Source organism: Suncus etruscus, chromosome 18 (assembly GCF_024139225.1).
Source record: "Suncus etruscus isolate mSunEtr1 chromosome 18, mSunEtr1.pri.cur, whole genome shotgun sequence".
NCBI lineage: Eukaryota > Metazoa > Chordata > Mammalia > Eulipotyphla > Soricidae > Suncus > Suncus etruscus.
Window position 1 is genome coordinate 34,243,610 of NC_064865.1, and position 26,692 is coordinate 34,270,301.

Sequence of the window (26,692 nt, forward strand, 5' to 3'; positions counted from 1 at the left end):
GGTTCCTCTACTTGGTCCCTGTGCCCCAAGTCCCCCTATGGATCCCTGTGCCCACCCCCGTACCCCCTTCTAGGCCCCTTCCCGCCCCCAACCGACTCTACAGAACGCCCCTTACCAAGCGCGAGCGGGCCCCCCACTTAGGCCACACCCCCTTATGCCTTGTTCTGGGGTCTGGGCCTCCGTCCTTAGATGCGCCTGCGCAAAGCGGGCAGCTTAGCGGGCAGCTTGGCGGGCAGCTGTAAAGCCGTTTTATCCCGGAAAAAGAAAGCGAGTGGGTCCACGCAGGCGCAGTAGCGCTTAAGTCATCGCCGGAGATAGGCGTAGCCGCGACTCCGCGCCCGGACGGACTCCTCCCAACCTCGGGAACCCGGGAAAACTCGTCAACCAATCAGAAAAGAGTAAAGGCGGGCCCTCTCGGTTTTACCCGCCCCCTCCGGCGCGCCGTCCAATGAAACTGAAGAAGCCAAATGAGCTGACCAATCAGGGGCAGCCTGAGTCTGCGAACGGGCTCGCAGGGCGCGAAGTTCGACCCGACCCGGGCATTTCGAAGGCGGGGCCTGCCCTGGGCGCGCTCGCTGCTGGCGGGGCTTTTCCTCGCCTTTCTGGCTGTCAAATCGCTTTGGGAGCGGCCGCGTTTGCTTCGTGAAGACCTGGAGAGACCACCCCAAGATAGCACGGGCCTATTCGGAACTCGGCAAAAGTTTGGGTATGCTTCGATGATCTCGGGGAGCTCTTCCAGGTTTTATCTCCCATGAAGCCGGGAAGCGGGAGGTTAGATTGGCTTTGTCGGGGAAAGGAGGCACTCCTTCATTCACAATGACTTTAAGGGTGACATTGGATTCCTTTCCCACTGGGCCCGAGCTAGCAATGAGTGAGGGATTGGCTATAGGAGTGAGACAGGAGGATTGCTTTTAGGTTATCTGCATTTGCTGGATAAGCTGACTTGACTAAAAGCTGCTTTTCTCTAAATCATAGTAGTGACAAGTTAGCATTACATTAAAGTATAAATACGAACGTCTGTGTACATGCATGCACAGAAGTTGCCTTTATTCAGAACCTAATAATTGTTACTTTGCAGATTGGATTCCAAAAAAATACTTTGCAACCTGCATCGATCCAGTTCATCCAAGGTGCCAGAAGAGGATTCATTTTAGGCCCCTCCAGGATATTCCAGTTACTTGACAACTAAATCCGCGTTGAGTGCACCGCTTAAGATTGAAAGTGCATAAGGTACGACTAAAATTTGCAGCAGATGGAAAGTGAATCCTGGCCATCTCGCATGACTCCAGAGTGGGAAAGGTGATGGACTTGTAAAGTAAAAGAAGCTGGTGCGTCCGGGGCACCGCCCATGCTACCCTGCTTCCAGCTGCTGCGCATAGGGGGCGGTAAAGGCGGCGATCTCTATACGTTCCACCCACCGAACGGAGCCGGCTGCACCTATCGCTTGGGCTGTAGGGCTGACCTGTGCGATGTGGCCCTGCTGCCCCTGCGGGAGCCCGGCCACATCTCTGGAGTCCATGCAGAACTGCACGCTGAGCGCAGGGGTGATGACTGGAGGGTCAGCCTGGAGGACCGCAGCAGCCAAGGTGAGTGAACAAATCCTTGCATCAGAACAGTTGCAGGCCAGACAAGAAAGTATAAGGAACTCCAGGGACCTCCCTCTGCTGATCTCAAAATCTCACCAGTTGTCTAGACACCTATCTTCCCGTGAGTGTAATGTCAAACGCTCTGAGGCCAATTCTAGGTACTGCTTAGCAATTAAAGGCAGCAGGTAGAACTTAGAACTGAGCATATCTGGGAAGCATCACTGTCCTGGGGCCATGGGGGACTGAACTCAGGCATGAGGACTCAGTTTCCAGATTCACCAACTACTTTCGGTTGTCTTCTCAGCCCCAGAAAGCCAAATCCGTTTACATAGGTCATCCACAGACCCCAGGTGAAATTTTTTTCCCCCTTCAGTTCTAGGTCTTAATTTTCTCCTAGGTTAAGTTTTAGTTAGTGTTGATGAATAAGATTGTGTTGGGTGTAATTCCTAATTGCAGAGGCAACAAATGAGGCTGAGGGGCTGAAGTGATAGCATAGCCGTAGGGTGTTTGCCTAGCAATCGGCTAACCCAGGACTGACCTGGGTTTGATCCCGAGTCTGCCAGGAACGATTTCTTTGCAGTGCCTTGAGTAAGCCCTGAGCAACACCAGGTGTGGCCCCAAACCCAAAAACAAAAAGAAATGAGGCAGAGGTTAAAGTTGCCCCCAGCTGGTAAGTGGTAGAGGAACTAGAGTTTGAACCCAGAGCTGAGCTTGAGTTGGAGCAGAATGGGTGAACATGCAACAGACCTCCATGGGGTTTATTTCCTCCATCTGCTCTGTAGACAAGCAAAAGCAAAATGTACGAGTTCCCAACTCACTAGGAACTGATGCCACTTGCTAAGAGAATCTGTGCAAGTTCAGAGTAGTGCCTTAAACTTCCTTACTTAAATCTCATCATTCATTTCTTTTATTTCTGGTGCCCACAACAGGGACTCTGGTCAACAATGTCCGCCTCCCAAGAGGTCACAGGCTGGAGTTAAGTGATGGTGACCTCCTGACCTTTGGCCCTGAAGGGGCCCCAGAAAGCAATCCCTCAGAGTTCTACTTCATGTTTCAGCAAGTTCGAGTCAAACCTCAAGATTTTGCTGCCATTACCATCCCACGGTCTAGAGGAGAAGAGGGATCCAAGGCTGGTTTCCAACCCATGCTACCCCCTCACGGAGCTCCACAGCGGCCCCTCAGTACCCTTTCCCCTTCCCCCAAGGCCACTTTAATCCTCAATTCTATTGGCAGCCTAAGCAAGTTACGAACCCAGCCCCTCACCTTCTCCCGTGGTGGGGGCAAGCCACAAAGCCAGCCTGCCCCAACTCTCTCTGGGAATGTGGGGACCACCACTTCTGCACCACCACCAAGAAATCGAAGGAAATCAGTTCATCGGGTGCTGGCAGAACTGGATGATGAGAAAGAGGCTCCCGACACCCCTTCAATACTCCTGCTAGAGCCCAGGAAGAAACTACGAGTAGAGAAAGCCACCCTGGCACCTGGTGGGTAAGTGCAGAGACCTAATTTTATCACTAGCTTTTCCTTTTTAGGGATTGGATGGGAAGGCAATCCTGTTTCAGGTATGGTGATGGGAATGGGGTAGAGGACATGATATGAGACTCTAGATAGAGCCACTGATGATCCAGGGGCTACTTATTGGCTTCTAGGGGATTCCAGTAACCCTGTTTGTGTCACTTTCTTCAGAAGACCCAGTGAGCATCCCTATGGCTCCCCCTGCAGTTGGGGTTGGGGAACCCTTTGCAGCCTCTTGCTGCTGCCTAGCCCTAAGAAGAGACAGTGGCCTGGGTTCAGTGTGATGATTGTGACCTTTGGTTCATGTGGCTTGTTTACAGTATCCAGGCTTCGAGGGAAGTTGACTTCTGGTGCCCAGGGTGTTATGTTGGCATCCAGGCCTAAGGCCCACCACCAAAGCACCAGAAGATAAAGCTGACACCTTTAAGACTAGGGGTACCAATGGGTGCTAAAAAATGCCCTTTTCCCTTGCCTCCCCAGGAGGGAATGAATGACTCATGGATATGAATATGGATCCAAGATCTGGAGAAGGCCCTCATAGCCAAGCAGACAGAAGAGATGGTTCCTGCCAAAGATATTGCTGCCTCCACAAAGTGCCAGTGAGCTGGAAATCTCCATATTATAAAAGCTTAATTGGGGGCTGGAGCAATAGCAAAACGGATAGGGCATTTGCCTTGCACATGGCAAACCCAGGTTTGATCCCAGGCATCCCATATGGTCTTCAAGCTTGCACAGATCGATTTCTGAGTGCAGATTCAGGAGTAACCTCTGAACACAGTGAGTGTGCGCCTGCCTCCCCCACAAAAGGAAACAACCAAGATGTCTAATGACAAGTGACTGGTTCACAAAGTTGTGGTCTAGGGTAGGGCACTTGCCATTCACCAGCTGACATATCCTGCCAGGTGCAATTTCTGAGTGCAAAGCCAGGAGTAAACCCACCGGCTGTGACCTAAAAACAAAACCAAAATAAAATAAAATCCTACTTGTCCCAGACACTAAAATGGCTCTGATCAGAGCACCCATCATCAGTGCAAAGGCCACACGCACCTGTGAAAGATGAATGCCTCACATGAAACGAGCAAATTTTCATGAGTGCAACACCAGAATATCTTAACTGCTTCTAACCCTGCCTGGGACCTAGGTGTTTTCAAGCTTTACTTCTGTTGTTAAATAAAGATAAGCAGCCTCACTCTCCCTGTGTTTTAGAGTGTTGATTCTTAGGGAAAGGGGGGAGAGATGAGCAGATATGGCATGGGAGTACAAAACTCACTGAAAGGACACACATATACCAATTAGAGGTAGGAAGCAAAGAATGAATGTGGATAACTGAGATTTCTGGTTTAAATGAAAACACTGCCTTGCACAGGACCAACCTGGGTTTGATACCTGGCATCACATAAAGTCCCCCAAGCCTACCAGGCGTGATTCCTGAGCACAGAGCATCACCAGGTATGGCCCCCAAACAAACAAAAACCCACTTACTGCTTTTAAAATAAGATGATTCACTCAAAGTTTGATTCCCCCAACACCACAGGAGTAATCCCCATAACCATTAGGTTCAGTTGGAAGGCAAAAAAACAGTTTTCTAGAGAAAGTGAGGGACCAGTTATGGCTTAGTGGTCAAGTATATGCCTTGCATGCATGAGGGAGACCGGGGTTCAATCCCAGATACTGCAAAAGAAAATCTGTAAACTACGTTAAGACAGCAGATGCTGATCTGGTGTAGTTTAGACCAAACTGGCTGGTTTTCTGTTAACCTCAAATCAAAATTCCAGTCTGGATGGAGATATTAGGGGGTTAAAAGCTCTTGTCTTGCATGCAGCCAACCATTTCCATTCCTACACAGCATGATTTTCTCAAACACCACTAGGATTGACTACTGGAAATTATGAGGTGTGGCACAAAACCCAGAAAGTTTTCCAGAGTCCCTGTAAGGAAAGCCTTAGTTTTATTCTATTAAAAACATTACATCTATCCCTTCTGCCGTCACCTAAGTACCCAACCAAGTTCTTTTCCCATCAAGAAAACAAGAGCCAGAGAAAAGTATAAGGGACAAGATGCAGACCCCAGTTTGAGCCCACACACCACATAGAATTCCCAGATCACCAGGAATAAGCCCTAAACACAGCTGGGTGTAACCCCACCCCCAAAGAAAAAAATACAAATGGGGCTAGAGAGACAGCACAGTGAGGACACTTGCCTTACAAGTGGTGGATCCAGGGGCCGGAGAGATAGCATGGAGGTAAAGGCATTTGCCTTGCATACGGAAGGACAGCAGTTCGAATCCCAGCGTCCCATATAGTCCCCGAGCATGCCAGGAGCAATTTCTGAGTGTAGAGCCAGGAGGAACCCCTGAGCCCTGCCGGGTGTGACCCAAAAACCAAAAAGAAAGAAAAAGAATGAAAAGAAAAATAGGTCTTTGCATCCTTCCATGCAGTAGACCAGGAAGGATGGTGGTTAGAATCCCGGCATCCCATTTGGGAGGGTTGGGGAAGGAGGAGGAAGAGGAAGAAGAGGGGGAGGGGGAGGAGGAGGAGAAATAGGTCTCCAACTGAAATTTCCCCAAGATCCATCACCTGCTCCTAAAAACTAACTCATTTCAATCTACAGCATAAATTTCAACTTTGATTTCTAGGCCACACCTTCATCCCCTCTTCTGTAACCAAAGATAAACATATGTCTGTGTCCCAGGCTTCTTTATTTAAGAACAAAGTAATGAGTGAATTGAGGATTAAAATCAAGAGCATCCTTGAATTTCACCTTCCCTCCAACCAGTCCCCAATCTTCCTGTCCCCTCCCACCCTTTGTGTCCCCAATTCCTTTCTTAGTGAATGAAGTATTTAATCCCCAAAACTCTGGTACAAACCCCAGTGCTCTTTTCCTAGCTCTTCTCTTTCCTCTGCCACCTGGGGCAGCAGGCACCTCAATTTGAATGCATGGGAGAGCCCAGAGCAGTGACAGCCATGGAGGGAAAGGCCTCACCCTCAGGGAAAGGGACTGAGGAGTAGAGTGTAGTGAAGTGAGGGCCCCCATAGCCTGGGGCACCAAAATGGGGCCCTGGTGCCAGAGGAAAGGGTACGGGTGCCCCTGTGAAAGGAGACCCAGCAGCCTCATATTCCTCCCGTTGGGCGTAATCACTACTGGTTCGCTTGCCCTTCTGGCGGCGGTTGCAGAACCACACTCGAACCACCTGGGGAGGAAATGGAGAGAGCATTAGATCAAGAGCTTGGAACAGTGGGTCTGGTCGAGCTTGGTCACTTCTCCCTGAGCTGGGAAGATAGTGATTGGGAAGGTGAAGGCAGCACTCACATCCTTCTCGAGCCCGAGCTGCTGGGCGATGTGGCCAATCTGCTGCAGCGTGGGCTTCGGACACTGCAGGAACATGCTCTCCAAGTTGCCTCTTACTCTGTTCTCGATGCTAGTTCGCTTTCTCTTGCGGGCCTGCAAAAGGGTCTCTGCTTTGCAAATCTGGGCAAGAGGGAAGGGGAGTGACAAGGGAGAAAAGAAGGCAAGCTTTCAATCAGCAGCAGTTGAGCAACAAACAGCAACACTACACACAATTGACTGGAGGGCATCAACCTATGTCAGAACAGCCATGTGGTTCCAAAAGAGAGGCACCTGGAAAGGTGGGTTGACACCAGTGTCTCTTGGGGCTGGGATGATAGCTCAGATGACTGGAACATACGTTCCATGTGCAAGAGGCACCAGATTCAATCCCTGGCACCGCATTGTCTCCTTGAGTATCTCCAAGGTAAGGTTGACCCCAAACATACAACCTGAAGTAGCCTCTGAGCACAGTCGGGTATGGCCCAATTAATGACCACCACCAAAAAAGAAAACCAATTGCACCAGTGGCTCTTGAACCTTCTCCAACAAGACTGTGGATTTATGCCCCATCCTAGAACTACTCCGAAGAAGGAAGAGAGCTACAAGCTATCCACGAATGGGAGCAGTGGAAACCAGCAGATCTTTAGTCCCTACTCACTTACCTCCTGTAGATTTTCATTGTTGTCAGCTTCTTCAACCCACTTTTGCAGCAAGGGCCGCAGCTTACACATGTTCTTAAAGCTGAGCTGCAGTGCCTCAAAACGGCAGATGGTCGTCTGGCTAAACACCTTCCCTGGGGAAACCAGGAAGAAAGAACAAGGTGACTCAAGCCCAGGACCTGACCCACTTCTTCCCAGGGGAAACCCAAAGCCCCAGAACCTTTTCCCTTCTTTCTACTTATCTCCCTCCATAGATAAAAAAAACAGCCCACCCTCACAAAACACTTCTTATTGGGCCAATAAGACCCAAATCCAGGAATATTTCTTTCGGCAGAGATGAAACCAGTGTTTTGTAGTCAGAACCTGCTGAGAGAGACTCACCAAAGAGAACACCCAGAGTAAGCCCCACATCGGCCTGGGTATATCCCAAGGTGATCCTCTTCTGCTTCAGAAGCTTAGCAAACTGCTCAAGTTCCTTCTGTAGCACGGTGATGTCCTGGGACTGCATTTAAAAAGGCAATGGACATGTGAGACCACATTCATTTATCCCTCCTTCCCATTCAGGCTCTAAGAACATGACTGGAAGCCCAAGGAACAGTATGTAAGAATCTCTACTTCCAGGCTGATCTAACTAGAGGTCACCAGTTTACAACAATTCACTCCAGGAAGCCATGCCTGGAGTTACTGTAAGGGCAGAGGTCTGGCATCACCTGTCAGATGATGGGCACATCTCATACCCCAAAAATTCATTCTCTCTCTCTAAAAAAAAAAAAGTCATTCTCTCTTCCTCTCTCTCACACATGCATGCATATATACACACATGTGTACACATTCTGCAACATTCCATTTACCAACTTACAATGGGCAATTGGATGAGCATCACAGTTTAAGGTTAGACAAGTCACTCCGTTCAATATACTTTTCCCCAGCCGACTTTTAGGCTCCCACACAGACACAGGATGCATACATATAAACACACAACAAAAACAGGTGTCATAAAAGGTATCAAGAGTGTTCTATATGTAGTTAGTACTCTAGTTTTAAAAATCAAATTTTTCCTTATTTTAACTGCATCATTTTGTAACATAATCTTCATTAATTCAATCTACCTTAATTCAACAGATTTATCAAAACTTTGAGCAAGTAGCTACTTACAATGTGGGGGAAACCTCTTAGAAATCCTTACATGGAGACAATCCTAGCTGTTTGTTAGTATGTTAGAAGAGCTTGGAAAATAGTAAAGTGGAGACAGGAATTATGGGAGACTAACAGAGACCAGAGAAGGTGATGTTTGAGTAATGTAGAAAAAAGACCTGCCAGGCACAAAGATTGGGGTGAGTGGGTTGTGGAAAGGGTTAAAAGGGAAGCAGCTGCTGAGGCCAGAAATGTGTGTGCTGTAAGGAACAAGGACTGCTAATAACTGAGGGAGAAGCTGAGGGCTATAAAATGAAATATGTCATTTAAAATGCCCTCTCCAGCTAAAGTGTAGACCATGGAGGAGGTGAGGATCTAATTAGGGAGGGCACACCAAGAATGCAGGATAGGGACTGGAGGTGTATAGCTCAGCAGGAGAGCCTTATAGGTATGAGAGGTCTTGGGTCTAATTCCCAGCACCTTGCGGAAACAAAAAGCCACCACAGCTGGTGGTGACCAAGATGGAAAGTTGTAGCATTTTAGTATTTATCTGACTGCATCCAAATGTGCTCCAAAGGACTGGCTGGAAGATGTGGCTGGAAAGAGAAGGACTGACTGGTTTTGAGACCTTTTAAGAGATGACGAGACAAGTCATCCAGAAAGCTACCAAAAGTCACAGAAAATTGCATTAGTCAAAACTACAAGATATCTGAGTTTTGAGGAAGACTGAGAGCAATTTAGCGGATGGAACCACCAAGGAGATCAGCAGAGGGCTTGGTATATATAGTCCAGCAAGACAAGCATTTCAAAGATGATCGATCACATCAAATTCAGACAGACTAGTTTCCATTTTCAACTTTGGCGTCTAGGTCGACAGAAACCACTCACATCTCCTTCAGTGAAGTCTAAAGTGGATGTCTCATTGATGTCCCAGGAAAGCTTTGGGCCAGTTACAATTTGGGGGCGTTTATATAAGGCAAAGAGCAGCTCAAGTCCATCAGTTCACCAGGTAGCAGTTAAGACCCGTGAAATAAGCTAATAATACCTCCCCGGGAGATTTTGTGCCAGTTAATGAGATAATGATGTAGAAACCCAGCACACAGCCCGGCACTTGAGAAACGGACAGCAATTGGCAGCCATTATCATTCAAGACTCAGCGGTCGCCTCCAGCTATGACTCTCAGGCTAATACGAAGTCGACGGAAACCACTCACACCTCCTTCTGTGAGGCCTAGAACTTAGTACTAGATCTCTAATTGCTTGCACTTGTTTCCAGGGACAACTAGAGGACAGATACATCCTTAATAGCAGCCCCCGACCTGCATGGACTGGAAGTCTCCAAGGTCTCCGCAAAAGCTATCTTTGGGAAGGGACCAGGATCTACCAAACACCTTTCACGGCTTCCTCTACTGATTCCTCACTTAAAATAAGACCAAGATGGATACTCCAAGGTTTTCACAAGGAGTGCCATGGGAGCTCCACTTTGCACACCAGCTGATTCAACTCACGGATCCAGAGACCAAAATCGAGACAAGCCCGAAACCTGCCAGGAGGTGGACCCAATCCCTCACCTACGCACACACGTCCCCAACAGGAGTTTCAGTCGCAAAGGGTCACACCCTAGACTTGCAGGAACAATAACCAGGGGATCAACACTTGTTTTTACCCGAGGCCAGCCTGCCCTAAGGCCAAGCACAGGGTCAAGATAGGAATCCAAGGCTGGGTGGAAGGGGTTCAAATTCCAAGCTGGAGAGAAGGCCATGCCACCGGGCAGCCCAGAGAGAGAAGGCCATGCCACCCGGGTAGGCCCAGAGAGGCAAGATCCCGACTTGACAAGGGCCCCCGACAGCTCCCTTCCCAGTTCCCTGCCTTCCTCTGCGGCGTCCTGCCTGCCACTTCCCGCCTCACTCCAACCCTTAGGCCTCCCTTCGAGGGTCGCCACATTCCTGTTCCAACCAGGGGTGCCCTGCGCGCGCTGCCCCAAACCTGAAAAGCTGCGATGACCACTTGCAACAAGGGACGCCCCATCCAACATTCCCTCCCTTGCCGCTCACTTGCCTCCTCGGGGGTCGGCTCTAGCTTCTCCTTCTCCAGCTTCACGGCCACTTGGGGGGCAGCGCAGGGTTCCGGGGAGGCCCCTTCGGAGGAGCTGCTCTCCACCCCTGCACCGGGCTCGCCGTCGGGCGGCGGGATCTCCAGGCCAGCTTGGGGCACGAGCCCCACTCCCACCTGAGAGCCACAGTAGGCCATCCCTCCGCAGAACTCATAGGGCGGGGGGCACGGGGGGATCCCCCACACCTCAGCGCCAGGCCCGACCCCCGGCCCGATTCCAGACCCGCCGGGAGGGCCTGGGAAGCTCAGCCAGGTCCGAGGGTCAACCCAGCCCGGCTCCGGCCCTCCCGGCCCATCGCCACCACCGCCCGGCGGGGGCGAGAAGGCAAAGTCGGAAGCCAGGTGACCCGCCATGGGATGCAAGGCGCCCCAAGCCGGGGGCCTAGAAGAAGGAGGCCCTCGGAGGATCGGCTCGGCACCTCTCTCCCTCCCCAATCCCACCCACTACCCTTGACCCCAGGCCCCGCCCCCTGGATGGGTGGAGGAGAGGGAGGTGGGGGTGAAAGAAACTGAGGCCCTGGGTGCTTTTGCAGGATGTGGAGGTGGCGTGGGTGAAGGGGGAAGAGACCTGGGCGCACCTACGGGCATGTCCAGGAGCGCCCGTCCAGGCCGCAGCACCCAGTGGTCACCTTGCCCTTCTCCCATCCAGCTGTCCCCAGCTCCATGGGACGCCTGAGCCTCTGAACTGTCGGGGGTCCGGGGAGAAGTCTTGGAGGTTTTCAGGAGCCCAGGTGTTTGCTTGGAGAGGTCCTGGCAGTCTCCTCACCAAGACCCAGTTACCCCCACAGGTCCTTCAAACATGGGTGTTGGTGCCAAGTACCACTGGTGCTACCCTTTCAGTAGCCAACAGCCACCCCGATGACCTTCCCCAATCCAAGAATCTGGGTAGACATTCCCAACTAGATGCAGTCAACCCAAAGCCCCAAAGGCCAGGCACCCTCAGGTGAGATGCTAAACTCTTCCTCCACTCCAGGTTATGCTGCCAACCCAGGCTATCCTTACCCCCAAGTTCTGCTTAAGAGTCCCCTCACCTACCGACCTCAGTACCTGAATTCTAACCCCCTTCTCGGAGCCCGGTCCACACAGAAGGATAAGTTACCCCTCTCAGAGCCACCCACAGTGGGACCCTCATTTCTGTTTCTAGCCTCCCACTCCAACGAAGTCGCCTCATCACCTGCTAGCCCTCCCCCACCCACTTTCTAGCCGGGCTCCAGCCCTAGGCCCTGGGTGGGGAAACTCTGGGAGGGAGGGGAGAGAAAAAAATATCTGACTTCAGGTTCAAAGAAGCTTGGGGAGGGACTGGGGGAAGGGGCAGGACAATGGCCTTGGCTGGACAATCCCAGTCCCCAGAGGGGGCAGCTCTAACCCTAAACAAGTGCTCATCCCCTGAATGGGTCTAGATGGCTCCCCTGGGGACAGCTTCCTGACCCCCAACCCCCCAACTTCAAACCCCCTCTCACAAAATTCCCCTCACTGAAGCTAAAAGAGCTCCAGCAACACCCCCAACCTCCTCAAAGACTGGCCTCAGACGGGGCCCCCGCGGGGAGCCAGGTATCCAGCTCCCTTTCCTCTGGAGGCTGGAGGTGAGCCTTGTCATCCACACCCACCCCCGGGGCCCCAAACCCGGAGATGCACTTTGTTTAGGGGAGCTGAGAAGGGGGGGGGGGGGGGGGGTGAAGAGCCCTTTCCAAGGGCAGCATGGAAGCCTGCCCTAAGCTCTCCCACAAGGTCTATTTTCCTGGGCCTGTCCTGAGGGCTCAAGCTGCAGGCCTAGCACTTGTTCTGTTTGCAAGAGAATAGCCCTCAGAGCGCCTCTCTGTGTGGGATGTTTATCTGTCTGCTCCCCAAAACTTCCCTAAATGGGGGCCCCCAAAGTAAATTAGAAGGCTGCAGAAAGGCTCTAGACTGAGCCTTTCCACAGCATAAAATCCAGACCCGAGGCCCTCGATACAGGAAACAAGCTTGTAAAAGGCAATTTGCTAGGCCTGGCAGTTTTGCCTTGAGGGCCAGTGGGGGCCCTCTTAACTGTACACACTGTCTTCACTTACCCAGAGTCTTTGGTGCCAATATCACCCTGAATCCTCTACCCAAGCCCAGTTCCTGTGCCAGTCTCGAATGTCTATTGTTGGACAACTACCACTAGCTTATGCAGGCATTTCCACACTAAACCCCAGGACAGTGGGGGTCAGGGCTGTCTTCACCTCGATACCAAGAACTGCATAAAAGGCTGGAGGGGGTGGAGATGTGCTTTGGGATAGAGTGGCCCCTCCCCAGCCATCTCCCCAACCCCCAGGACAGAGCCATCAGGCATCTTTGTCATGCATATATCTGCTGTCTGCCAAGAAGAGGGCCTCCTGGGTGGGGGAGGAGCAGGTCCAGGAACAGTGAAGTTCCAGCTTTGGCACCCCTAGGCTCTCAGAACACCCCACAACACACACACACCACTACTCTCTTCCCAGTGGCTTTTAAAACATCCTCCCAAATTTCCCCACTTAAAACCATCTCTTGTTCATCAAATTACGAATTACAGTTGCTCCTTGTGGTAAGTTTCTTAGCTTAGCTCACAGCAGAAATCTTGAGAAAGTTGGTGCCAGGTAGCTTGGGCTAAGCCAGTCCAGTCCTGAGCCTGATCCAAACTAGAACTTTGGTATGTTTGCGGTCAGCCAGCCTCTACCAGGCATCTGAGCTGGCAGGAGCAGAGCAGTGCTCTCCTCCCATGTCCCCACCCTCCTATCAGGCCTGAAGGGTGGGCGGCTCCACTTCTGCCCAGGCCTGCTCCCCACACCCCAGCTTAAGACTGCCTACCTGCCAGAAGCTGGAAACAGAGAAAGGCTTCAGACCTGGGCCTCAGAATACTGGAAAACTTTCAAACTGGACAGAAGTTCTAAAATTTAAAGTTTAAAAAAAAAATTTTAAACTGGACTCCAGATTCTGCACACACCTTTATTGTAGTGTCATGGTGATAAATGTGCTTCTTGACAGAGGAAACACAAGAGAGGCCTCATGTGGGAATATCCAGGTATGTCTGGATGGCTTGGCCACAGCAAGGTGTAAGCAGACCTTTCTGGCCCAGACATCTCCTCCCAAAGCCTGGTGGGGACTACTTGGTTGGGAAGCAGCTGAAAGAGCAGCCAAGGGAGATTTCTCCTCCATAGGGGGCAGACCACTTCTTCAGAAGTCGGTTCTGTGCATCTAAAGGCAGAAAATGGGCCGAGTGATAGTATAGAGAATAGGACACTTGCCTTGCACACAGTACCCAGATTCAATCCTCAATGTCCCTTATGGTACCTGAGTCTGCCAGGAGTGATCCAGGGCTTATTTGTCCCAGGAATAAACTTTAAGCACTGCCAGATGTGACCCAAAAGTAAAACAAAAAATAAATAAAGCAGAAGAAAGAAGAGCCAGAGCAATAGCACAGTGGTAGGGCATTTGCCTTGCACAGAGGATGATACAGGATAAATCTTGGGTCAATCCCCGATCCCCAGCATCCCATATGGACCCCCAAGCCAGGAGCGATTTCTGAGTGCATAGCGCATAGCAGGAGTAACCTCTGAGCATTGCAGAGTATGGACCAAAAAGCAAAGGGGGGGGGGGGACAGAAGAAAGGGAGAGAATAGAGAAGAGTCCAGTCTTGGCCCAAGTTGGGTGATGCTTTCCTTAATGTCAAATTCCAAATACTCTGTTGCGGGCCCAGAGAGATAGCACAGCTGTGTTTGCCTTGCAAGCAGCCGATCCAGGACCAAAGGTGGTTGGTTCAAATCCCGGTGTCCCATATGGTCCCCCGTGCCTGCCAGGAGCTATTTCTGAGCAGACAGCCAGAAGTAGCCCCTGAGCACTGCCGGGTGTGGCCCAAAAACCAAAAAAAAAAAAACAAAAAAAAAAACAAAAAAAAACAAAGCAAAACAAAACCAAATACTCTGTTGCTCCCTATCAACCAACCTCATCTCCAGTAACCTCCTGTAAACAAATGGTTTTTTCACTCCAGAGTCTTTTACTCAAATAGAGAAGTGTAGTCTCAAGGCAGGAAAAGACAAGTGAGAATATAAGGGGGAAAAGAGGATACCAGGCCTTGACCCCAACTTACTGTCCCTTCCCTGTTGTGCCTCAGTTTCCAGACTGACTAAAAAGGAGTTAAGCTAAAATAAACTCTACATTTTCGTCCAGTTTTCACTCCCATTTAACTCCTGTCTCACCTTGCACATAATTTGCACGGGAACATAGATGTCTCTATATATCTGTCAGGAAAAATTGGATTGGAAGGAACTGAGATGAGAGACTCAGTGTACAATGGCCCTGACCTTTATTTAACACACACAACTATTTCCAACCTCTAAGCAACTTCTTGGGAAATGAGTTGAATTTTCCCTCAAGTTCAATCAAGAGAGGTTATGAGTGCCAAGGAGATAGCTCAAGGGCTTTGCTTCAGAGACTCAAGAAGCATTGCCCTGAGAGTAAGGAGCCGACCCTGAGTAGTCAGCTGTGGCCCCCAAAACTGAAAAGAGAGCGATAGCACAGTGGTAAGGTGTTTGCATTGCATGCAGCCAAATCAGAATAGACCCCCCCATCCCCAGTTTAAATCTCGGCATCCTATATGGCCCACTTAGTCTGCTAGGAGTGACTTCTGAGGGCAGAGCTGGGTATGACCCCCACAAAAAAAAAAAAAAAAAAAGACCTATAAAGAGAATGTAAGATGCATGGAAGTTTGCAAGATCAGTTTTGTGTTGTGCTGAGTGCTTGGGAATTTATATGAAATATTCTTCAGGAGATAAAATTTCTCACTGAAGGAGCCAGAGATCTCAATATGCTGCGGACATGCTTTGATATAGAAGGCCAGGTTTGGTCCTGGCATGACCTGATCCCTGAGTACTGCCTGGAGCAACCCCCAGGGCACAGAATCAGAAGTGGCCCTCCAGCATCTTGGGTGTGACTAAAAAGAAAAAAAAACTCCAGGAAAACAGAGACAAAGGGAGGAGGAGGAAGTGTGAATGTGGGATCCAGAGAAATAGCTGGGACTGAGCTCAGGCTTGCATGCTTTGCATGGTTGGGATCAATCCATCGCACCCCTGCACCACAGGGGGCAACCCCACCATGAAACTAGAAGGAACTCCAAGAGCAACCAAGAAGTGTGCCCTCCCCCATCCAAAATATTGTATGTGTGGGAGAAAGGAAGAGTTAGGAGACAACTCAGGCTTCAGAAGAAACAACCCCTAAGCCTCTTTTCTGTTCCCTTGGTGGGGGGTGGGGGTGGGGGGGACTGAGAATTCCCTTGGTTGAGAATTGAACCCTATAACAAATTCCTCCCTGGCTGGGGAACTTCTCCTCTTCTTCCCAATAAACTTTTTTTTTAATTTAAATTTTTTTATTTTTTATTATAAGAACAATGATGCAAAGAAAGAGGACAAGGTAAAGTTACAGTGGAAGGACAATTACCCATAAACAGAGTTCTCAGAAGAAATCCCTTGCTGATGCCTAAATTTTGAACTTACAGTCAAAGAATATTAAGAAAAATAAAACAGAACCCATGTACAATTACTTTGTCCACAAGTCCCCAGATTGTAGTACATTATAACATTTCTTAGCAGTACACAAAGCAATCTAAAGCCATGAAATTTATGTGACTACTTAAACATTGAAGGCATAGTATTTTTTTTACATTCCAAATAAACTTTTATATGTAGTTCTAAAAATATAAAATAGGAGCTGGATAGATAGTACAGTAGGTACTATCTATCCAGGTACATATGGTAGATCTGGGTTTGATTCACAGCACCCCATAGCAACCCAAAAACTATTAGAAGTAATTCCTGAGTGCAGATCTAGTTATAAACCATGAACTCCTCCCCCAAATACATACATACATACATAAAAAAAATTCTTTTTTGGTTTTTGGGTCACACCTGGCAGCGCTCAGGGGTTACTCCTGGCTCTATGCTCAGAAATCGCTCCTGGCAGGCTCGGGGGACCATATGGGATGCCGAGATTCGAACCACCGACCTTTTGCATGCAAGGCAAACACCTTACCTCCATGCTATCTCTCCGGCCCCTATATACATAATTTTTAAAAAGGAATAAATTTGCTCTGAGTGCCAGGGAAATAGCTTATTGCTTTGCATGCAGTAGGATTCGAATCATTATTCCATATGATACCTTGAGCACCTCAAGCACTGGTCTAAGCATCACTAAGAGTAGCCCAAACCAAATTAGAAAAAGAAATCTCTGGCCAGGTGATAATACAGCAGATAAGGCACTTGCCTTGCACAAGAGGCCAAACCAGATTCTATCTCTGACATATCCCATATATAGTTCCCCAAGTCCCTTCAGGAGTGACCCCTGAGTGCAAAGTCAAGAAAAACACCTGAGCACCACTGTGTAAGACCCACAAACAAAAGAAAAAAGAAAAGGAATGGAGGAGCCGGAGAGATAGCACAGCGGTAGGGCTGTGCGATTTCTGAGTGCAGAGCCAGGAGTAACCCTGAGGGCCACCAGGTGTGACCCAAAAACAAACAAACAAACAAAACAAACAAAACAAAAAACAAAAAAAAGAATGGAAAGAAAAGAAAAAAGAGGGGCCAGAGTGATAGTACAGTAAGTAACTAACTGGACACTTGCCTTATGACCATATAGGACATCCATCATGGTCTGTGGAGACCATCAGGAGTGGTCAGGAAGTAACTCCTGAGCTCTGCTGGGTTTGAACCAAAAGACAAAAAAGAAAAAGAAAGGAAAGGAGAAAAAAAAAGATGCCTCTGCTCTGAGTTCTCAATTTTCCTGTGAAAGGTCAGGCCTATAAACTGCTGGCCAAAACCCAGAAACTTCTTTCGTGGGCCACCTTGGTACTCTCACTTTAGAGCCTAAGAGACCCCATATCAGACAGATTGTTGCTCACCCATCCAGAACCTGCTGTTTGTGTCAAAGAACTGATCAGCAGTGGGTCAGGTATAAGGTCCTATAGACTCAGGTTACAGGGGCTGCTCAGCTCAGCTCTCAACTTGGTTAGCTAGACAATTGACACATAAAAGCCTGCAACCTCACATATTGGTAGGGTTCCCTTCTGGTAGCTTTGTAGAGGTCAACGGAACAAGGAACGTGACAAGAGGAGACCTTCAAGCTTCCTAGACCAATGTCACTGGGCTGCTATGCAGCACCTTTCACTGGCATTGTGGGTGATTCTTGGTCACACCCCTCCCTGAATGCCCTTGGGTGACAAACCCTGAGTTAGAACCGAACCTTCAAAGAAGAGCTGGTCAAATATGTGTGAGAGGGGCTAGAGAGATAGCACAGCATTTGCCTTGTAAGCAGCCAATTCAGGACAGACGGAGGTTTGTATCCAGGCATCCCCGTTGGTCCCCCTTGCCTACCAGGAGAGATTTCTGATCACAGAGCAAGGAGTAACCCCTGAGTGCTGCAGGGTGTGACCCAAAAACAAACAAACAAAAGGATGTGAGAAGAGAGGGTGAGCAACATGGCCAAGCTGGTCAGCAATGGAATGTGCTAGAAAGGACATAGTTGAGGGTCTGGAGAGATAATAGGGCACTTGCCTTGCACATAGCTCACCCAGGTTCAATCCTCATCATCTCATATGGTCCTTGAACCTGCCTAAGTTCAAAGCTACGAGTAAGCCCTGAGTGCACACACACTCACAAACACTGAGACAGATGATATGAGGAGAGCTGAGGAGCTGGTCCGTCCATCTCTCCTGCAATGCCTCCACCCTCAGCCCTCCCTCTCAGCTGATCAGTCCCACCTATCACTGCTATCTCAGGCTGCCCCTCCCCAACTCCAGTTATTTCCGGAGGACTGAGATGGTTGGTGCTGGGGACAATTATTCCTTTTGCATCTCCCTAGCTGTAATTCTTCCTTTCCTTGACTCACTTTTACTGGAGTGTAGGCCCAAGGGACTAGAACCCAAGCTTATCAAAGAGCTGTGCAAGTCAAACTCGGCACAGATTTGATCTTTGGCACCATACAGCTGCCTCTTAAAGCACTGCTGACTATAGCCTTCACTGGAGAGACCCCCAATTTTTTTTGTTTGCTGTTTTGTTTGTTTTTGTTTTATGATTACACCCAGCAGTGCTCAGAGGTCAGTCCTGGCTCTGCACCTCAGGAATTACTGCTGGCAGGTTCAGGGGACCATATGAGATATGGGAGGATCGAACCTACGTTGACCATTTGCAAGGGAATGCCCCCAACTATACTATCGCTCCAACCCCTCCCCTAATTTTTTTTCTTGAGTCTGGCTGAGGCTCAAATAGTAGCGTACATGCCTTGCATGTATGAGGGATTTGATCACCAGCATTATTAGGTATATCCCTGGTGACACCTGAGCACTGCTAGGAAGGTTCAAAAAAAACTTCAGACCAGAAATACAGCAAGTAAAAAAGAGCTTGCCCTGTTCAATACTGGACACATATAGGGCACTGCCAGGGGTGATCTCTGAGCAAAGAACAAGGAGGAAGCCTGAGCTGTAGCCAAAAAAAAAAGAAACTCAGTGCACTGACAAGGAAATCCTCACCACAGTGGATGCATCTCCTTTGCTCCTGGGGCTACTCTGGTTCCTGGTCAACTTACACACCACTGTGGTTTCCAGGGTGTGAGACTCAAATGCTAGAGCCCCAGAACTCCAAAGTTTTACTAGAGTGAGATGCCTTCACTCCACTCCCTCTTTTTTCCCCAAATGCCTGGAATTCCCATCTTCAACTGATAAATCCTTTTATTCTGCTACACATAGCTTCTCTGTCATGTCATCTCTAGCAAATCATGCTACACCCACCCTCTATCCCCTGCAGCAAGTGGCTCCCACCTCCTGCATTCCCAGCCTGCACTGCGAATGCCACTGCCAAAGAGCTGATCAGACCATCTCTTCTCAGGTGTCACCCACAACTCTCAACCCTTCTGCAGGAAGAAAACCAAGTCCTGTGAGGCACACAGCAGCATCTTACTGGAATCTTGGGTCTCAATGCCTCCTTGTTTTTTTAAAAAAATATTTAATTGAATCACCATGAGATACAGTTGTTCATGACTGAGTTTCAGTCACACAATATCCAATACCCATCCCTTCACCAGTGCAATTTCCCACCACCAATGTCCCCAGTTTCCCTCCCCTCAGCCCCAGCCTGCCTCTTTGGCAGAAATTTTTCATCTCCCTCCCTCTCTCTCTCTCTCTCTCTCTCTCTCTCTCTCTCTCTCTCTCTCTCTCTCTCTCTCTCTCTCTCTCTCGGGTCTTCATGCATATATCACTTTACCTCCTTTCAGCATCCAGTTCTTGTTCAAAGTGATCATTTTCAACTATCTTTTTTTTTTTTTTTTTTTTTTTTTGGTTTTTGGGTCACACCAGGCAGTGCTCAGGGGTTATTCCTGGCTCTATGCTCAGAAATCGCTCCTGGCAGGCTTGGGGGACCATATGGGATGCCGGGGTTCGAACCACCGACCTTCTGTATGCAATACAAACGCCTTACCTCCATGCTATCTCTCAGGCCCCTTCAACTATCATTTTTATAGTGGTTCTTTCTCTGCCTAATTGTACTCCCTCATTATTTGTGGCAAGGGCAAGCTACTATGAACCAGTTCTCCTGGTCCTCGTCTCTATTGTCTTTGGATATTATTACCATACTTTCTTTCTTTTTCTTTTTCTTTCTTTCTTCTTTCTTTCTTTCTTTCTTTCTTTCTTTCTTTCTTTCTTTCTTTCTTTCTTTCTTTCTTTCTTTCTTTCTTTCTTTCTTTCTTTCTTCTTCTTTCTTTCTTTCTTTCTTTCTTTCTTTCTTTCTTTCTTTCTTTCTTTCTTTCTTTCTTTCTTCCTTTCTTCCTTCCTTCCTTCCTTCCTTCCTTCCTTCCTTTCTTTCTTTCTTTCCTTCCTTCCTTCCTTCCTTCTTTCCTTCCTTCCTTCCTTCCTTCCTTCCTTCCTTCCTTCCTTCCTTCCTTTCTTTCTTTCCTTTCTTCTTTCCTTCCTTCCTTCCTTCCTTCCTTCCTTCCTTCCTTCCTTCCTTCCTTCCTTCCTTCCTTCCTTCCTTCCTTCCTTCCTTCCTTCCTTCCTTCCTTCCTTCCTTCCTTCCTTCCTTCCTTCCTTCCTTCCTTCCTTCCTTTCCTTTTGGGCCACACACCCACCCAACAGCACTCAGGGGTTACTCTTGGCTCCAGGCTCAGAAATCGCTCCTGGTAGGCTCGGGGGACCATATGGGATGCCGAGATTTGAACCTTCGTCCTTCTGGCAAATGCCTTACCTCCATGCTATCTCTCCGGCCCATACTCTCTTTCTTTTGGGGGGGGTTGGGGCCACACCAGGCGGCGCTCAGGGGTTACTCCTGGCTATCTGCTCAGAAATAGCTCCTGGCGGGGCCGGAGAGATGGCATGGAGGGTAAGGAGTTTGCCTTTCATGCAGAAGGTCATTGGTTTGAATCCCGGAGTCCCATATGATCCCCCGAGCCTGCCAGGAGTGATTTCTGAGCGTAGAGCCAGGAGTAATTCCTGAGCAGTGCTGCGTGTGACCTAAAAACCAAAAATAAAATAAAATAAAATAAAATAAAATAAAATAAAATAAAATAAAATAAATAAAAAAGAAATAGCTCCTGGCATGCACGGGGACCATATGGGATGCCAGGATTCGAACCAACCACCTTAGGTCCTGGGTCGGCTGCTTGCAAGGCAAACGCCTCTGTGCTATCTCTCCGGCCCCTCTTTCTTTTATAAGTAATACATATACAATCGTTCTATGTCTATCCCTCTCCCTCTGACTCAGCATGACTCTTTTTCCATCCATGTATTTGCCTAAACATAACTGAGCTTAAGTCCCATTTTCCATCTTGAGATTTGGAATTATTAAGAGTTCCTATTAATGAGATCTAATGAGATCATACATGCCAGTATATTTTTTTAAGCCTATAGCATCCGGTATGCCAGTATTAATATAAAAATCTCCTATAAAATTTAAGAACTTGGAGGCTGAAGTGGTGGCGCAAGTGGTAGGGCGTTTGCCTTGCAACCTGCTAACCTAGGACTGACCATGGTTCGATCCCCCAGAGTCCCATATGGTCCCTCAAGCCAGGAGAAATTTCTGAGCACATTGCATGGAGTAACCACTGAGCATTACCGGGTGTGACCCAACAAACAAACAAACAAAAAATTTAAGAACCTGGTACTGGAGATATAGTATAGTGGGTAAGATACTTACTTTGCATATGAAAGACCTGGCCAGATTCAATCCCTGCGACCCCATGTGATTCTCCCATGCACCATCAGAAGTTATTCCTAAGTGCAGAGCTAAGAGAAAGCCCTAAGTACTGTCAGATGCACCCCCTCCTAACCCAGAAAAGGGTCAGTTGTTTTGCAGATCTAAAATTGAAATTTATTAATGTAAATTTTTCACTTAAGTGGGGCTGGAGAGATAGTAGAGTAAGTAAGATGTTTGCCTCACATGCAGCTGACCTTGGTTTGATCCTGGAGCCCCATATGGCCTCCTTGAGCCCAGGAGTAAATCCTGAACATAACCTATGACCCAATAACCAAAAAAATAAATAAAAAGGAGGAAAAAAAATTTTTTTTCACCTGAGAGAATATGTAGGATCTGAGACAATAGGGAACTTTGAGGTCCTATTCCTTGGTAGAAGAACCGGAGTCAAACTTAAAGCTTGCCTCCATTTTTTGTTTGTTTGTTTGTTTGTTTATTTACTTTGGGGACCACACCTGGCATCGTTCAGGGATTACTCCTGACATTGTACTCAGATATCACTCCTTGAAGGCTTGGGAACTTTATGGGATGACGGTTTAAACACGGGTTGGCCCCATGCAAGGCAAGTGCACTAACCTGTGTTATCACTCTGGCCCCAAGGTCTGACCTTTAAAATAAATAATAAGGCCTCCATTTAAAGTATCTGTTCCTAAAAACCAGTCTTTCTAACAACTATTTTTGTTTTTGTTTTGGGGTCACACCTGGCCTGGTGGTGCTCAGGGGTTACTCCTGGCTCTGCGCTCAGAAATAGCTCCTGGAAGGCATGGACCATATGGGATGTTGGGATTCGAACCATCAGTCCTGGATGGGCTGCATGCAAGGCAGACTCCTTACCGCAGTGCTATCTCTCAGGCCCTCTTTCTGACACCTGGATATGTAACAAGATTGGATGTCAGGGGTGAAATGCCAAACAAAAGGAGGAGATAGAACTAAAGAAATGGTACAGGAGATGAGGCTCTTGCTTTCGTACAACCGCTCCAGATGCAAACCTGATTCAGTCCAGGCCATGGCATAAGGTTCTCTGAGCACTGTTAGAGGTCGTTCCTCAGCACGAAGCCGGAAATAACCTTGATCACCTATGAGTGTTGTCTATTCCTTCTCACAAAAAATACATGAGTAGACAATGTCTTGCTCTAGAGAACAGTGCTGAATCTAGAGTGCTCAGGTCAGCAATTAGCACTGAGTTTAATTACCATTCCAGGATGTAATTCATCAATAGTACACATGCGGGGCCCGGAGAGATAGCACAGCGGCGTTTGCCTTGCAAGCAGTCGATCCAGGACCTAAGGTGGTTGGTTCAAATCCCGGTGTCTCATATGGTCCCCCGTGCCTGCCAGAAGCTATTTCTGAGCAGACAGCCAGGGCCAGGAGTAACCCCTGAGCACCTCCGGGTGTGGCCCAAAAACCAAAAACCAAAAAAAAAAAAAAAAATGTACACATGCCTGACATGTAAGAGGCCCTGACACCACACATACATTATTGAACTATAAAGAAAGCACAGTTCTATTTTTTTGTTTGTTTGTTTGTTCTTTTGGGCCACACCCATTTCATGCTCAGGGGTTACTCCTGGCTAAGCGCTCAGAAATCGCCCCTGGCTTGGGGGACCATATGGGACGCTGGGGGATCAAACTGCGGTCTAGCGCTTGCAAGGCAGACACCTTACCTCTAGTGCCACCTCACCGGCCCCACAGTTCTATTTGAACTGAGTACCTACCTCCCTTGTTGCCCACTTCTTCAGGTTGTTCTCTTGAAGCTCCTTAGGATGATGAACTGTGATGATCAGGGCCTACTTTTGTTGTTGTTGTTGTCATCATTCTCCTTCTTCTTCTTCTTCTTCTTCTTCTTCTTCTTCTTCTTCTTCTTCTTCTTCTTCTTCTTCTTCTTCTTCTTCTTCTTCTTCTTCTTCTTCTTCTTCTTCTGCTTCTCCTTCTCTTCCTTCTGCTTCTCCTTCTCCTCCTTCTCCTCCTCTTCCTTCTTCTTCTGCTTCTCCTTCTCTTCCTCTTCCTTCTCCTCCTCCTCCTTCTCCTTCTGCTTCTCCTCCTCCTTCTGCTTCTCCTCCTTCTTTCCCTCCTTCTCCTTCTCCTCCTCCTTCTCCTCTTCCTCCTCCAAAAACTCCTCCTCCTCCAACTCCTCCTCCTCCTTCTTTTTATTTTTTATTTATTTTTTATTTTTTTGGCTATCCCCAGAGATGTTCAGGACTTTTCAGGACTTACTCATTTTGTGCTCATCAATCAATCCTGGTGGTGCTTAGGAGGAGGCCAATATGGTGCTAGGACTGAACCCCAGTTGACTTCATGCAAGTCTTCATGCAAACATTCTATCCACTGTACTATCTATCTCTTTTGGCTCCACCCACATTATATTTATATTTTTTTTGTTTGTTTTGTTTTTTGGGCCACACCCTGTGACGCTCAGGGGTTACTCCTGGCTATGCGCTCAGAAGTTGCTCCTGGCTTCTTGGGGGACCATATGGGACGCCGGGGGATCGAACCACGGTCCGTCCTAGGCTAGCGCAGGCAAGGCAGGCACCTTACCTCCAGCGCCACCGCCCGGCCCCCTTATTTTCTTATTTTTATTTTATTTTTGGCCACACCTGGCAGTGCTCAAGGGTTGCTCCTGGCTCTGAGCTCAGAAATCACTCCTGGCAGGCCAGGGATCTAACCTGGGTCAGTCCCAGGTTGGTCACATGCAAGGCAAATGCCCTACCACTGTGCTATTTCTCCAGCCCCTATATATATATATACACACACACACACATATATATATATATATATATATATACACACACACACACACACATATATATATATATATATATATACACACACACACACACACACATATATATATATATATATATATATATATATATATATATATATATATATATATATATAGGGTTTTGGGTCACACCCAGCAGCACTCAGAAGTTACTCCTGGCTCCAAGCTCAGAAATCGCTCCTAGGGGCCTGAGCAATAGCACAAGGGACCATATGGGATGCCAGAATTCAAATCACCATCCATCCTGAATTGGCTGTGTGCAAGGCATTTGCCATACAGCTGTGCTATCTCTTTGGCCCCAATATATTTTAATAAGTGCTTTATAACTGATTCTTGTCAGATACTGCCTTGGATAAAGTTTTAGCCATCTGAGACCTACTTTCCTGTGTATGAAGTAGATAATGCCCATCACAGAAAATAGAGGGAATTCTCTCCCTCTAACAAAGTGCCTAGTAGGTTGACTTTTTGGTTTTGTTTTGACTTTTGGTTTACAGTCCCCAGTGCTCAGGGACCACTATTTGTGGTGCTCAGGCACCATATATGGTGATAAAAACTGGGGATAAAAAAACTGCTGCATACTAGGCAAATAAGTGCCTTATCCCATACTATCTCTCCAGGCCTTTGTTTCTGAGTTTTAGGTGACACTCAGTGGTGCTCCCAGGTCAGTGCTCAAAGATCCTTTCTGGTAATGCTGAGGAAAATATGCAATGCCAGAATTTTTTGAAGGGGGGGCACACCCAGTGGCATTCAGGGGTTACTCCTGATTCTACGCTCAGGAATCACTCCTGATAGGCTTGAGGGAACATATGGGATGCCGGGGATCAAATCCAGATTAATTATGTGCAAAACAAATGCCCTTCCTTCTGTGCTTGCCCTTTCTTCTGTGCTATCACACCAGCCCTGCAGTGCCAGGATTACCCTCCTGCATGAAACTACGTACTCAGCCCATTGACTTAACTAATTTTTGTTCCACATCCAGTGGTACTTGAGGTCTCTCCCAGGGGTATCTGAGTGACCACATGGGAAATTCTGCATACTAAACATCTATTTAGATTGTTAGCTGATTCTCTGGTTCCAGGAGATGAGTAATTGACCTCCACAACCTTCCTCTCTAAGTTACCTTGTTGTCAGCTTGGAGAATGTTCTTCCAGAAGACTTTTCACACATGTAATAACTCTCTCGTTTCCTTTCTACCTCTTTCCCTCCCTCCCTTCTTTCATCTTCCTCTTACTCTCCTTCCTCCCTCTTTTCTTCCTTTCCCCTGGTTTCTGATTTTGGGCCACACCCAGGGGTGTACTCAGGGATCATTCCTGGCAGTTTAAGGAGTTTGAGGGGGTCATATGGGATGCTGGGGAGTGAACCCCATTTGTATGCTGGGTAAGAGTTCTCACTACTATACTATTGATCTGGCCAGTTCTTCCTTTTTGGGAGGCTTCCCAAGCAGTGCTAAGGGTTCCAGTACCACTTTCAGCAATATATAATCTAACTCCTGACCTGAAAGTTCTATGGGGATAACAATGTTCCTGGAAGTGCTTGAGGGATCCCAGTCACCCATATTAAAATATGCTCTGCTCCAGTCCTTTCAAAGGTCTCTCCAGCCCCATACTTAATAAATCCTTCTTTTGTATCCATCTCAGCATTATTCGGACCAATCACTTCCGAATTGCTAAATTCTTAAACCCTTTCAGCATTTATCTGATCTGATAGTTTGTGCTGCTAGATTTTTCTTGTTTTCTGACTTCCAGCTGCCTCTGCCTCAGCCCCTCAGAGTGCTGTAGTGCCTGAGCAGGAACTAAGGGGTTTTGGGAGTCATTTTCTCAACCCCTGTCCTGTGCTCACTTTACAAGTATTACCTGGTTTACAAGCAAACCTCCTCACTTGATCTCCTTTCTCCTTATCCTGCAGCTCCCCACCTCTTTCCTCTGCTGCTGCTCAAGAGGTCATTTCCAAACACAAGTGCGATATGGCCCTGCATGACCTTTCAATGAGACTTTGCATTGTCTTTAAAAATATAGTCAATTTTGGGGGCCAGAGAAATAACATGAAGGTAGAGTGTTTGCCTTGCATGTAGAAGGATAGTGATTTGAATTCCAGCATCCCATATGGTCCTCCGAGCCTGCCAAGAGTGATTTCTGAGCCTAGAGCCAGGAGTAACCCTTGAGTGCTGCCGGGTGTGACCTAAAAACCTATATATACATATACAGAGAGAGAGAGAGAGGATTTTGGAATTTTGGGCCAGAGTGGTGGCTCAACAGTAGTGTGCTTGCCTTGCACATGGCTGACCCAGGAAGGACCTCGGTTCCATCCCCAGGGTCCCATATGGTCCCTCAAAGCCAGGAGTGATTTCTGAGTGTATA

At 48.0% G+C, this 26,692-nt stretch overlaps 2 protein-coding genes across 2 annotated transcripts; one reads left to right on the plus strand and one right to left on the minus strand.

Annotated features, from left to right (window-relative positions):
* The first annotated feature begins 1,348 nt into the window (after window positions 1-1,348).
* TCF19 (transcription factor 19) lies at window positions 1,349-3,485 on the plus strand. Its single transcript, XM_049764776.1, is given in 4 exon segments — window positions 1,349-1,586; window positions 2,516-3,070; window positions 3,273-3,349; window positions 3,351-3,485. Coding segments are annotated over 4 exon segments (1,005 nt in total).
* Window positions 3,486-6,024: 2,539 nt separating this feature from the next.
* On the minus strand, window positions 6,025-10,686 carry POU5F1 (POU class 5 homeobox 1). Its single transcript, XM_049765406.1, has 5 exons — window positions 10,279-10,686; window positions 7,469-7,589; window positions 7,091-7,221; window positions 6,411-6,569; window positions 6,025-6,291 (listed from the first exon to the last, which is right to left on the minus strand). The coding sequence occupies exons 1-5, from the start codon at window positions 10,684-10,686 to the stop codon at window positions 6,025-6,027; spliced, it is 1,086 nt and encodes a 361-aa protein (XP_049621363.1).
* Window positions 10,687-26,692: the final 16,006 nt, after the last annotated feature.

Coding starts and splice junctions, on each gene's coding strand:
- POU5F1 (XM_049765406.1), bottom strand. CDS start 10,686: ATGGCGGGTCACCTGGCTTCCGACTTTGCCTTCTCGCCCCCGCCGGGC. Junction 6,570..7,090: donor ACAATGAAAATCTACAGGAG/GTAAGTGAGTAG, acceptor CCTCTTGCCCAG/ATTTGCAAAGCAGAGACCCT. Junction 6,292..6,410: donor AGCTCGGGCTCGAGAAGGAT/GTGAGTGCTGCC, acceptor TTTCCTCCCCAG/GTGGTTCGAGTGTGGTTCTG.